Source organism: Nerophis ophidion, linkage group LG08 (assembly GCF_033978795.1).
Source record: "Nerophis ophidion isolate RoL-2023_Sa linkage group LG08, RoL_Noph_v1.0, whole genome shotgun sequence".
Classification (NCBI taxonomy): domain Eukaryota; kingdom Metazoa; phylum Chordata; class Actinopteri; order Syngnathiformes; family Syngnathidae; genus Nerophis; species Nerophis ophidion.
Window position 1 is genome coordinate 73,402,198 of NC_084618.1, and position 13,300 is coordinate 73,415,497.

The following is a 13,300-nucleotide window of genomic DNA, read 5'->3' on the forward strand; positions in this document are numbered from 1 at the left end:
TAAAAATAAATAAATAAATAAATGACATTTTTACCAGGCCAAGTTCACCGACACTTTGTAGTAATTCTAGGCTGTTTTTAAATGTGCATTTTAGGTCCCAACATTAAAAAAAAAAAAAGGAAAACATAAATGTTCGATAGAAACGTGAACGCACATTATAAAAGTTTTTTTTTGTGTTCAATTTATTCCAGGTAACTCCATGCATGCATAATTCATTTCACACATGGAATTGTTCATTTGGGCATAAAACAATGCTCATTTTTAATATCCAATGATGTTTGCATTTCTTAATGAGTTGCAAAATCGAGTAAATCGATTACAATACAGCATATATATATAAAGCATATATACATATATAAATATGTGTGTATATATATATATACTCACATACAAGTATATATACATATATGTATATATACACACATGCACGTATATATATACATATATTTGTATATATACGCATATATATGCATATATACACACACATACATATATATATGTATATACATATATTTGTATATATACGCATATATATGTATATATACACACACATACATATATATATATGTATATATATATATATATATATATATATATATATATATATATATATATAGACACACACACACACATATATATATATATATATATCCACGTATATATATGTGTGTGTTATTGAATGTTATTAATGGGAGAATGCGCACTACAGCTGATCATATCAGACAATTATTAGGCATTTCTTAGTTTTATTTGTGTATGTCGTCATATTACATGTGTTGTCATTTGGTTGCACACACAAAACTGCACAATGAAGAAATGCATAACAGTATTATAGTAATCAGATTACAGGAGGAGACGTGTTCAAATTCAATGGAGTTCATCAATGATTGCAGGTTTTTTTTTTTCAGTTGTGGAAAAAGGCGCCCAGGTCCTCGTAGGGCCCCTCGTGAAAGGGGGGGATGTTCTCCCGAGACCCCGAGGGGCCAAAGGGTAAACCTCGCCCGGGTCTGGAGTAATGCATGGGGTAGTGATAGTTCCGCTCCGTGTCGCACTCCTGTTGCTTCATGCAGCCTGGTGCTGCAGGGCTGTGCTGGCCCTCGTAGTCCGGGCTGATGTAGTCCGGGGACGTGCCTCCAGGGGGGTACGGCGCCTCGTAGCCGGGGCCGTACGAGTGCGCCCGCGGGTTGGCACCGGCGGCTTGGTAGCTGGGGCTGGACAGGCGGCACCGGTAAGAGCCGTACGGGTGCACGGAGAACGGGGATCCCGGCATGTGGAAGCGAGCAGAGTCCGGCTCGGTGAGGAAGTTGCGGGTGTTGAGCTGCAGACAGCCGGCCACCAGGTTGGTGGTGGGCTGGGAGAGGCCTTTGCACAACATCTGCACGTAGTTCACCACGTCGGGACGCTTCCCGTTGCGCAGGATCTCGCCTAAGGCCAGGATGTAGTTCTTGGCCAGGCGCAGCGTCTCGATCTTGGACAGTTTCTGGGTCTTGGAGTAGCACGGGACCACCTTGCGCAGGTTGTCCAGGGCCGAGTTCAGGTCGTGCATGCGCGTGCGCTCCCGGGCGTTGGCCTTGACTCTGCGCACCCGGGAGCGCTCCACCCGGGCGGGGTTCATCTTGCGCTTCTTTGGGCCGCGCTTCTTGGGCTTGTCCCCGCCCCCCTCCTCATCCTCACCCGCTTCCTCAGCATCCCCCTCCTCCTCCTCCTCCTCCTCTTCCTCCTCATCATCCTCGTCGTCGTCCGCCATCTCGGACTCGGCTCGACTGCTGCCCCCCCGCGGCTCGTCCAGATCGTCCTCCCCTGCCAGGTGATGACCGGACTTGACTTTGCCGTCCTGGCTGTCCGCCTCGGCCCAGTCCGCCGCCAGCCTCTGGACGTCCGGCAGGACCTCACTGAACAGACGGCTCAACATTGTCGTGGGTTCACACCTGCAAAGAGAGGCGGTCCACGCAGTCTTTTTTACTCACGTCTGTGTTGCCTTTGAAATGAGAATGAGGATGATGAGGATGCGGATGAGGATGAGATGGTTCCGGCACATTTATTAGGTACACCTGCACAATTCCATTAAAAAAAACCAATCCCAAAATCTGCCTTTTCACATAGATAATGACCTCATTTTGATGCAAAAATGCAGTATTATTTGTTATAGGGGTGTCCAAAGTGTGACCAGGGGCCCATTTACGGCTCGCAGCTTATTTGTTAACTGGTCGAGGCACATTCTATAAATATCAATTAAAAACAATAAAAAAAAAACCACATTTAAAGTGGTATAAAAGAGCAAGCAGGTGTTGTCACAACACGCTGGAATGTATCGCTTTGGTTAAAAAAAAAAAATGAAAACATAAAATTGGCCCCTCCATCCTTTGATATTCCAGTATGTGGCCCTCAATGGAACAAGTTTGGACCCCTAATGCAGTAGTTCTCAAACTTTTTTCAGTAATGTACCCCCTGTAAAAAAAATTTTAATTCAAGTACCCCCTAATCAGAGCAAAGCATTTTTGGTTGGAAAAAAAAGAGATAAAGGAGTAAAATACAGCACTATGTTGAAATTTTCTGATTTATTAAATTGTATAATATATAGAAATATTTTTCTCATTTGTAGTGGTCTTTCTTGAACTATTTGGAAAAAAAGATATAAAAATAACTAAAAACTTGTCGAAAAATAAACAAGTGATTCAATTATAAACATAGATTTCTACACATAGAAGTAATCATAATTCCATCTGGATTCATTAACTTACTTCTAAATATTTCTTCACAAAAAAAGAAATTTAACATCAATTTTTATGGAACATGACCACAAAAAATCTAGCTGTCAAGACTGAATATTGACAGTGTTGACAGTGAATTGCATTGTTGCATTTCTTTTCACAGTTTATGAGCCTACATTCATATTTTGTTGAAGTATTATTCAATAAACATATTTATAAAGGATTTTTGAATTGTTGCTATTTTTAGAATATTTAAAAAAAATCTCATGTACCCCTTGGCATACCTTCAAGTACCCCCAGGGGTACGCGTACCCCCATTTGAGAACCACTGACCTAATGAGTGATCGGAATATTTTAGATATGTCAACAAAAATGCAAATCATCGGAGGTGGCATTTTGATGCAGCTCCAAACTTTGCTGGATTTCAACATGTGGTGCACAAAAAATTTGATTGAAATATTTCATACGTTTAAAAAAATTGATTTAAAAAAATAAATATATATTTCTTTAGCTTACAGAATCCCTTTTTAAAAAAAAAGTTTTTTGACCATTTTTAAGCAACCAGGAGTATTTCTTACCTGTAACCTGTTTTTAAAAATGTCATTATATTTCGAGAGTCTATTTGAATCGAAACTCGTGTTGACTCGTGAATCGATTATGAATCGAATCACCATCCCAGGAATCAGATCAAACCATTAAGTGTCCAAAGATTCACACCCATATAACACAGATAAAGAAAACACTTTTATTTTTGCATTTTGCTGTATTGATTATTAACTGTTTCTGTACTTGTATTTTTTTATGTGCTATAGAAATAAAGTTTGAATTTAAAGGGGTGCTCCAAAGTGTAGCACAGGGGCCATTTTAGGCTTGCAGCTCATTTTTTATTGCCTAGCAGCACATTTGAAAGATTACATCACTATTAAAAATAACTGATTAAAGCAAATATTAAAAAAAGGGGTAAAAGAGCAACAAAATATAATATACAGAGAGAAAAAAAAGTATTTTTCTTGAAATATATGTAATTTATTATCATATTTAATTAATTTGAACCCCTTTTTCAATAAACTCACACATTCTCACTGCAGGTAGACAAATGGGGCACACTTGCCTTTTACAGATGTACCTGATGTTTTTGCTGGTGCGTATCCATATCGTTTTTAATCTAAACCTTTTAACAGTTTGGTTCCGTGTGGCCCGTGCAGGAGCGCCGCCGGGCCGCTGAGAAAAGGTCCCTGGTGGTAGTTTAGGGTGGCGACAAATAAATGAGTCTGTTGCCCACAGCCACAAAAGTGGACCACATGATACTTGAGAATATGCCATAAATGAGGGGAACTTTTGAAACAGGGGTGTCCAAAGAGTGGCCCAGGGAGTTCTTTTTTATTATTGGCTCAAGGCACATTGTACAGAAATAAAATCAAACAAAAGATATAGAACAAAAAAGCTTAAATGTTGCTTCTAATAATAATAGTAACATGAAGCTTGGTCTTTATATGTAATTAGAAAAAAATAAAACAATTATAAAATAAAATAAAAATATATTCTGGGTGGAAAGTTTGGACACCCATGACTTAGAGGATGTGTTTAAAATATTAATCCTGAAGGTCATTTGTGCCTCAAAAGCAGGAATGAGGAACACAAGTTGTTTGTCTGCGCAATTAGCAAACAAATCATCTGACATCATTTCATTTAAATTAAATTAATATAAAGCCAACTCTCTGAAGAGATGCTCTCCAGTGTGCACTTCCATCCCCCCCGCTACCTGATATCCTCAGCATAAAGTAATTAATGCCAGCATATATCTTGTCAATTATCATGCATGCATCCCAGAGGAGAGTTCAACCCCCACAGACCTGCTGTTACACTCATATTTCTCTATTTCACAAATAAATCCGCTTTTGTTCCTGCAAAATGTGCATGACTGACAGCGGTGAGGAAGTGATGAAGAGCGGAGACGGAGAAGAGGTAAAAAGAGGACATATGTTGAGCAAAGAGAAAACAGGTAAAATATCGCTGACGGTGGCATCGCAACAAAGAAACTTGTGTGAGATTTGGAAGCCTACCTGAGGTTTGTTTACACCATCTCTCTCCGGGCGCGGTGGCGATGCGTTCTGCGAGGCGGATCTTTGCTGTGTGTGTGTTCCGCTCTCGCCTACCTTCCCTCCCTCTACTCTTTCCTCCTCCTCCTCCTCCTCCTCTGCGGCCACCCTGCCTCTGTCTGCAGACCCAGACGCGTGGAGGGAGGACTGCACGGGTGACTTGCATAGCAGGCTGTGATGCCAGGCCCATATGGCTGGCACGTCATTGGCAAGAGCCATCACATGAGAGCCCGTGATTGACATGCGGCCGCATTCACAGAGACTGGCTTTCCCCCTGGGGTGGGTGGGGTGGTGGTGGCGGCGGTGGTGGGGGAGAGAAGAACTCGCCATCTGTCACCGGGCGCTGAAAGAGAAAAATGAAATAAGCGGTAAATGACAAACACGCACGTTAAAAAAAATAAATACTGCTTCTGTTTGAGGAGGATCTTCTTAATACAGAATGTATAGTAATCCATTTCAATAGGGATTATGCTACTTGCACTGTACAAGATTGAATAAGACTAATTTACACTATCATAAGGTATTAATGTCACAGTACTGGAACTGTACTGCATCATACTGTGAACTGTCTCTCATGTTTTGCTTATGCAGCAATCAGTGTTTGATACACATTTGCACCTCATGTTTATTAGTCCTAGATAATAGTCTAATATCACAGTACAGTATCATATGTCTGTTTCTTAGATGTTGTTTTTTATTGTATATTGAAGTTTGATATAGCACAGAACATTTTAGGGGTATACTATGATATAGTGTACTATAGGACTGTATGGTTGAGTAAAACAGAACATGTTAAAGTACAGTGAATGATTTATCAAAATAGGGTATAGTACAGCACGATACAGTTCAGTGCTATAGTACAACATTATTTAGTGTAGCACACTGAAATATTCTGTATAGTACAGCCTAGTGCATTGCAAGTTAGTGGTAAAGTATAATAGTGAAGTATAGAACTACATAATGCATTGTGGTAATTACAGGTACATTATAGGATGCTGTATAGATATATAGTACTGAAATACCATGAATTGATTAACGTGGACCCGACTTAAACAAGTTGAGAAACTTATTCGGGTGTTACCATTTAGTGGTCAATTGTACGGAATATGTACTGTACTGTGCAATCTATTAATAAAAGTTGCAATCAATCAATCAATCAATAGGACAAGGTATAGTACAGTAAAGCTTGTTATAGTATAGTTTTGTGTAGCAGTTTAGCACAGTAAGGTATGGTTTAGTATTGTTTAGAGTAGTAAAGTTTAGAGGTATAGCATAGTTTAGCACCGTAAGGGATGATGTAATATAGTTTAGTGAAAGGGTTATTAATCTTTTTGACCTCGGAACCAACTTTTTCACTTCAGAAGGGTCTGGCCCACTCAAATATTAACACTGAATTAGCAATCTTACTCTTGAATTTATTCAGTACATATATTTAACTAAATTTACAAATTTTATGAAACAATGTGTTAATCACAATGAGTATTATCAAGGCTTAGGTCAGGCTGATTACAAAACTAAAATACTAATCAAATATACAGCAAAATAATTACACAGAATTAAGCAGTGCTAAATTAAATACATTCTAACCAAATTCATAATACCCATTAAGAACTGTCAATAAAATTTGAGTGTAAAAAAAAAGTACAACTTCACCACTTAAGTCATTGTTTTTGCGCCCAAGAAATTTCACGATGACTTTAGCTCCAGACTACATCTGTTTGAGAGTGTCATTATTGCCACAAGTGGTGGAAAAATGTACTACAACTGAGTATTGCCGCGGCCCATACGGACCACAGCTGACTAAAGATATTTTTTCTGTGGCCCTTGAAGGGTTAAGAATCACTGGTTTAGTAAAGTACTTTTTAGTAGTATAGTTTAAAACTGTAAAGTGTGGCATTGTATAGTTTAGTGAAGTACTTTTTAGTGGTATAATTTTGCACAGTAAGTATGGTAAAGCACAGGGGTTCTTAGCCTTTTTGACTTTGGGGCCCAACTTTTCCATTACAGAGGGCCCACTCAAATATTAACACTGAATTAGTAATCTAACACTTAATCTTATTCTTTATCTTACTTAAATTGGGTAAAACTTGTCAAGTAATATGAAACCATGTGTTCATTACAAAGATTATTACCAAGGCTTAAATCAGGCTGATTACAAAAATAAATACAAATCAAATGTGGTGCAAAAGAAAGAACTCATAAAAACTATGACAAATAAATGAACATGCAATTATGCGGGGCTAAAATAAATACATTCACACACAATTAATAATAAAATTAAAGTGCACATGAAAATACAGCTTCACTACTTTAGTCCTAATTGTTGCACACTCGAAACTTTTCTATGACTCTAGCTCCAGGCTTCTTCTGTTTGTTTGATAATGTCATTACTGCTACAAGTGGTGGAATAGTGTATTACCAGTGTATTTACCATAGGCCCTACAATGGGCCTATGGTAAAATACACTGCTAGAGCATAATTTTGCAAAGTATATTTATGGTATAGTATAGTTTAGTGTTGTATAGTTTAGCACAGTATGGTGTAGCAGTGTTTCTTAACCATAGGGCTGGGGCCCATTGTTGAAATACACTTTTCCACCACTTGTGGCAGTAATGCCAATTTCAAACGAACAGAAGAAGTCTAGAGCTAAAGTCAAATAGAAGTTTTATATTAGAAGTCTTTTATGGACAGTTTATTTAAGACACATTATTAGCAGTTAACAATTTATTATTTGCGTAATTGTATGTGCATTCATTTTATCGTCATTTTTCCCGAGTTCCTTCTGTTGCAGTATATTTGATTGTATTTATTTTTGTAATCTGCCTGACCTAAGCATTGATATTCATCTTTGTGAACAACACATTGTCATATCATTTGACAAGGTGCATTCTGTTAAACTGTAAGTAGGTTGGATATAATTAATAAATATGATTTAAATCAAGAGTTAGATTACTAACTCAGTTCATAATTGAGTGGACCCCAAGCCCCACTGTCGAGGAAAAGTCGGGCCCCGAGGTCAAAAAGGTTAAGAACCCCTGTGGTATAGTATAGTTTAGAGAAGTACTTATTATTGGTATAGTTTAGCACAGTAAAGTATGAAATAATATTGTTTAGCGTAGTGTAGCACACTTCGAATTTTACGGCTTTACTTTATATATTTTCAAAATACGTTTATTGAAATCATATCATGGTTCCTCGCGATTATAGATTGGATGGTGCCATTTTATTAGTCAAAATGGGGATATTTAAGAAAATGTTTCATATTTTGGGCCTAACTTTAGCTTTTTCTAGAATAAAAAAAGTATAATTAAACTTCAAATAACAAATCTAAGATACTGTGCTATATTGCACAGCAGATCATCATCAGTATTGAACACATTTCAATATGTTCACAGGTTAGTGGTAGAGTTTGTATTAATGTAAAGTACAGTATGTATTTTTTTCTGTTATTATGATATTGTGTGAAATGAGTATAAATGAAACTATAGCGGTGCTAGGTTATGTCCGAAGGTCTCTAACAATGTTAAAACCTGTATTTAGAAGGTCAGGTTTTAATACTTTAGCTATGAAAATATTTGGTTTATAATTAATAGTTCCTACTTTGCAGAAGATCATTAGTTGGCAGTCGCGTTCAATTATTGTAGTATTAACAACTGAAGCAGAACATAATATAGTACAGGATAGAACTGTAAAGAATATTGAAATAAAGTATAGGACAATACAGTTTAGTGGTATAATATGGGGCGGTATAGCCCGGTTGGTAGAGTGGCCGTGCCAGCAATTTGAGGGTTGCAGGTTCGATTCCCGCTTACGCCATCCTAGTCACTGCCGTTGTGTCCTTGGGCAAGACACTTTACCCACGTGCTCCCAGTGCCACCCACACTGGTTTAAATGTAACTTAGATATTGGGTTTCACTATGTAAAGCGCTTTGAGTCATTAGAGAAAAGCGCTATATAAATATAATTCACTTCACTTCACTAATATAACAGTGTTGTATAGTCTAGTGCAGGCGTCACCAACCTTTTTGAAACCAAGGGCTACTTCTTGGGTACTGATTAATGCGAAGGGCTACCAGTTTGATACACACTTAAAGAAATTGCCAGAAATAGCCAATTTGCTCAATTTACCTTTAATAAATAAATCAATATATATATATTAAAAAAAAGGGTATTTCTGTCCGTCATGCAGTTGTACATTTTTTTTCCTTTTACGGAAGGTTGTTTGTAGAGCATAAATGATGAAAAAACACTTAATTGAACGGTTTAAAAGAGGGGAAAACACGAAAAAAATGAAAATTTAATTTTGAAACATAGTTTATCTTCAATTTCGACTCTTTAAAATTCAAAATTCAACCGAAAAAAAATGAAGGGAAAGAGTAGCTAATTCGAATCTTTTAGAAAAAATAAAAAAAATAATTTATGGAACATCAATAGTAATTTTTCCTGATTAAGATTAATTTTATAATTTTGATGACATGTTTTAAATAGGTCGAAATCCAATCTGCACTTTGTTATAAATTGGACCAAGCTATATTTCTAACAAAGACAAATCATTATGTCTTCTAGATTTTCCAGAACAACACTTTTAAAAGAAATTCAAAAGACTTTGAAATAAGATTTTAATTTGATTCCACCGATTTTTTAGATTTGCCAGAATAATTTTTTTGAATTTTAATCATAAATTTGAAGAAATATTTCGCAAATATTCTTCGTCGAAAAAACAGAAGCTAAAATGAAGAATTAAATTAAAATGTATTTAATATTCTTTACAATAAAAAAATAAATACTTGAACATTGATTTAAATTGTCAGGAAAGAAGAGGAATGAATTTAAAAGGTAAAAAGGTATAAAAATCCTTGCTAGTAAATAAATAAAATTTAAAAAAATAGAGGCAGCTCACTGGTAAGTGCTGCTATTTGAGCTATTTTTAGAACAGGCGAGCGGGCAACTCATCTGGTCCTTACGGGCTACCTGGTGCCCGTGGGCACCGCGTTGGTGACCCATGGTGTAGTGCTAGCACAAGGTAGTCTGTTATAGTATAAAACAATTATTGCCATAGCATGGTATTGTACTGTACTATAATATAGTATATCTGGGAGGTGTTTCTAATATTTTTCTACATTTAGCAGCTAAGCAAAGCAACCAAAATATTAGAAACAGTTAAGTATGATACTGTAAATTCCTCTACACACCTTGTTATGGCATAAATACACAGAAATATACACGTACACTATGTGTTTATATTGTCAAACACAAAAGTACCACCGCATTAGTGCAATGAATATTTCTATGACCGTGTTAATGAGATTTAAAGATGATGAATACAAGGTTTGAATGAGAAGTTAGTGATTATTCTGGAACGATCCCCACGGAGGTGATGACAAGTTGCCTTGACAAGAACAGGAAATGCACACAATAAGGCAACCGCCCTAAAGATGGGATGTCAGGGTGCAATTGCCTAAACGACTCAATTGAACCGAGGTAAAGCTCTCCGCCCTTTTGCGCTTCGGAACTTGCCAAGCCTGGCACGGCTGCCTTGGGGTGAGCTGGCTGGGGCCGAAAGTGGCACGGGCACAGATTGCAGGCACAAGACAGAAGGGAGAGGAATACCAAATAGACACAGAAGGAATCATTCACACAAAGGACAGCTTGACGTTTATATTTAGTACATTAAATATGCCATCTTTGCACACAATCTCCATGCCACTGCAGAATTTACACTAACCACAGTTACAAACCCCGTTTCCATATGAGTTGGGAAATTGTGTTAGATGTAAATACAAACGGAATACAATTATTTGCAAATCCCTTTCAACCCATATTCAGCTGAATGCACTACAAAGACAAGATATTTGATGTTCAAACTCATAAACTATTTTTTTCTGCAAATAATAATAAACTTAGAAATTCATGGCTGCAACACCTGCCAAAGTAGTTGGGAAATGGCATGTTCACCACTGTGTTACATCACCTTTTCTTTTAACAACACTCAATAAACGTTTGGGAACTGAGGAAAATGATTGTTGAAGCTTTGAAAATGTAATTTTTTCCTATTCTTGTTTTATGTAGAGCTTCAGTCGTTCAACAGTCCGGGGTCTCTGCTGTTGTATTTTACGCTTCATAATGCGCTACACATTTTCGATGGGAGACAGGTCTGGACTACAGGCGGGCCAGGAAAGTACCCGCACTCTTTTACTCCGAAACAACGCTGTTGTAACATGTGGCTTGACATTGTCTTGCTGAAATAAGCAGGGGCGTCCATGATAACGTTTCTTGGATGACAACATATGTTGCTCCAAAACCTGTACGGACCATTCAGCATTAATGGTGCCTTCACAGATGTGTAAGTTACACATGCCTTGGGCACTAATACACCCCCATACCATCACTGATGCTGGCTTTTGAACTTCGCGCCTAAAACAATCCGGATGGTTGTTTTTGTCTTTGTTCCAGAGGACACCACGTCCACAGTTTCCAAATATAATTTGAAATGTGGACTCGTCAGACCACAGAACACCTTTCAACTTTTCATCAGTCCATCTTAGATGAGCTCGGGCCCAGCGAAGCCAGCGGCGTTCCTTGGTGTTGTTGATAAATGGGTTTTGCTTTGCATAGCAGAGTTTTAACTTGCACTTACAGATGTGGCAACCAACTGTAGTTACCGACAGTGGTTTCATGAAGTGTTCCTGAGCCCATGTGGTGATATCTTTTACACACCGATATCTGTTTTTGATACAGTACCGCCTGAGGGTTCAACAATCCGTAATATCATCGCTTACGTGCAGTGATTTCTCCAAATTCTCTGAACCTTTTGATGATTTTACAGACCATAGATGGTAAAATCCCTAAATTCCTTGCAATAGCTCGTTGAGAAATGTTCTTCTAAAACTGTTCGACTGTTTGCTTACAAATTGGTGATCTTCACTCTATCCTTGTTTGTGAATTACTCAGCATTTCATGGAAGCTGCTTTTATACCCAATCATGGCACCCACCTGTTCCCAATTAGCCTGCACACCTGTGGGATGTTTCAAATAAGTGTTTGATGAGCATTCCTGAACTTTATTAGTATTTTCTGCCACCTTTCCCAACTTCTTTGTCACGTGTTGCTGTCATCAAATTCTAAAATTAGTGATTATTTGCCACAAAAAAAAATGTTTATCAGTTTGAACATCAAATACGTTGTCTTTGTAGCATATTCAACTGAATATGGGTTGAAAATGATTTGCAAATCATTGTATTCCATTTATATTTACATCTAACACAATTTCCCAACTCATATGGAAACGGGGTTTGTATAATCACATTGCTAAATCGGCACCTTTCTAACACCATCTTTTATATTTGCATTTTGTGTTACAGGTCTGCATAATAAAATGTTATATTACCTTTGCAGGGGCATACTTGGCTGTTGCAGCTCCTTGCACAGGAGATAATGGGTGTACCTAATAAAGCGGCATATGAGACAGAACAGTTGGCATCCAAATAAGTATCAAAAGTAGCTAAAACAACAAGAGTAGTCACAATTGTATATAATCCATCCATCCATTTCCTACCGCCTATTCCCTTTGAGGTCGCGGGTATCTCAGCTACAACTGGGTGGAAGGCGGATACACTCTGGACAAGTCGCCACCTCATCGCAGAATGTATTTAATATCGTAACATTACCATGAATTCACTTTATTTTAGGTGATTTATTTGAAATTCCTTTTAGTGGTGGGTGACATCTAGCGGTGACAGAAAGTTAGTGCAGATTAATGTGAAGCGGTGTCTTTAGTCTGACAGTATAAAATGGCGACCTCTGGTGGCGAAACAAAAAATGCCATATTTATCTTCAAATGTCATGGTAAAAAAAATTGGATTCGTTTCTTGATGTTTATCAAATATTTTAACAGGAACAGACATTTTCTATATTTAGAAACAACAGCAAAGGGACGCAAAAATGGCGCGCAAACCCTAACCCGGAAACGAATCTCAAGTATTAAACTTGGCTCACTCGCTAGCGTTTAAAAAAAAAAAAAAATGTTTTGAAACAAAACCTTGCTTTTGAGTGGTCTGTGTTGTTGAATACGTTGTTGTTGAAAGATAACTGAACGTAAAAATACACCATTATCGACTCAATTAGTATTACAGGTACTCTCGTTTACTATAAGTCGTTGGGGCGTCACTCCTTCGAACACTTCAAACCACAATGTTTCTCTTGTGCATTAAAGTAGTGTATGACACGTTTAGATATAAATAATGTTTATACAGACACTCTTACCTTACAAAAAAAAATCACACTTTTTCCACCATTGCTTGTGTTATACTTTCATCGACAGGACAGGTGAAGGCATCCCCTCAAATAAGCACCCCCAGGGTCCTACCGCCCTCTAAATTAATATAATTTCTTAACCGCTACGCACAGCTTGCTTCTGGGTCCTAGAGTCCGCCGGTTTAAAGAGCAGCCGCTGCCATATTCTGTATGACGTCAGCAGCTGCAGCATATCATT

At 37.7% G+C, this 13,300-nt stretch overlaps 1 protein-coding gene across 4 annotated transcripts; it reads right to left on the reverse strand.

Annotated features, from left to right (window-relative positions):
- Positions 1-633: 633 nt before the first annotated feature.
- LOC133558369 (neurogenic differentiation factor 2-like) lies at positions 634-13,207 on the reverse strand. 4 transcript variants are annotated; one of them, XM_061909687.1, is made up of 5 exons: positions 13,072-13,186; positions 12,197-12,253; positions 4,775-5,153; positions 1,968-2,051; positions 634-1,892 (listed from the first exon to the last, which is right to left on the reverse strand). In XM_061909687.1, exons 4-5 carry the CDS (start codon positions 2,036-2,038, stop codon positions 905-907), a joined length of 1,059 nt encoding a protein of 352 aa, XP_061765671.1. In that variant the 5' UTR covers positions 2,039-2,051; positions 4,775-5,153; positions 12,197-12,253; positions 13,072-13,186; the 3' UTR covers positions 634-904. The 4 variants fall into 4 exon arrangements, 3 of the variants coding, with proteins under 3 accessions (XP_061765671.1, XP_061765673.1, XP_061765674.1); XM_061909689.1 differs by lacking the exon at positions 12,197-12,253 and having other exon boundaries at positions 13,072-13,207; XM_061909690.1 differs by lacking the exon at positions 1,968-2,051 and having other exon boundaries at positions 635-1,928; positions 13,072-13,180.
- Positions 13,208-13,300: the final 93 nt, after the last annotated feature.

Excerpts from the sequence above, each read along its gene's own strand:
- LOC133558369 (XM_061909689.1), bottom strand. The coding sequence starts at position 2,038 with ATGTGCCGGAACCATCTCATCCTCATCCGCATCCTCATCATCCTCATT. Across the intron at positions 1,893-1,967 it reads ATTTCAAAGGCAACACAGAC|TGAGGTCCTGCCGGACGTCC; the intron begins GTGAGTAAAAAA and ends CCGTCTGTTCAG.